This window comes from Eimeria mitis, genomic scaffold (genome assembly GCF_000499745.2).
Source record: "Eimeria mitis Houghton genomic scaffold, Emh_scaff1075, whole genome shotgun sequence".
Taxonomy (NCBI): Eukaryota; Apicomplexa; class Conoidasida; order Eucoccidiorida; family Eimeriidae; genus Eimeria; species Eimeria mitis.
Genome location: NW_013567447.1, coordinates 10,835 through 11,115, shown reverse-complemented (window position 1 = coordinate 11,115; position 281 = coordinate 10,835). Strand labels below are relative to the sequence as shown.

Genomic DNA, 281 nt, shown 5'->3' with positions numbered 1-281 from the left:
CTGCTGCTGCTGTTGCTGCTGCTGCTGCTGTTGCTGCTGCTGCAGTTCTGCCTCCATGCTATATTTATTTCTTTTTACGTATCATTGTATTTCTTTTTATTTTAATTTAATTTGTTTTATTAACTTTATTTATTTTTTTATTTTATTTTATTTTATTTATTTTATTTTTTATTTTTTTATTTTTTTATTTTTTTATTTTTTTATTTTTGTGTAGAATAACATTTAGTGGTGAGGGCGGGCAGGAGACACCAAACGGACCCCCAGGAGACCTCATCTTGTAA

General features: G+C 29.2%; 1 protein-coding gene across 1 annotated transcript in view; it reads left to right on the top strand.

Annotated features, from left to right (window-relative positions):
* EMH_0028880 (heat shock protein 40, putative) overlaps window positions 1-281 on the top strand; it is a gene marked incomplete at both ends in the record, with an annotated part of 2,929 nt that extends 2,648 nt beyond the window's left edge. The window contains one exon of the mRNA XM_013494213.1: window positions 215-281. Within this exon, the coding sequence (XP_013349667.1) occupies window positions 215-281 (67 nt within the window). The remainder of the gene's footprint in view (window positions 1-214) is intronic.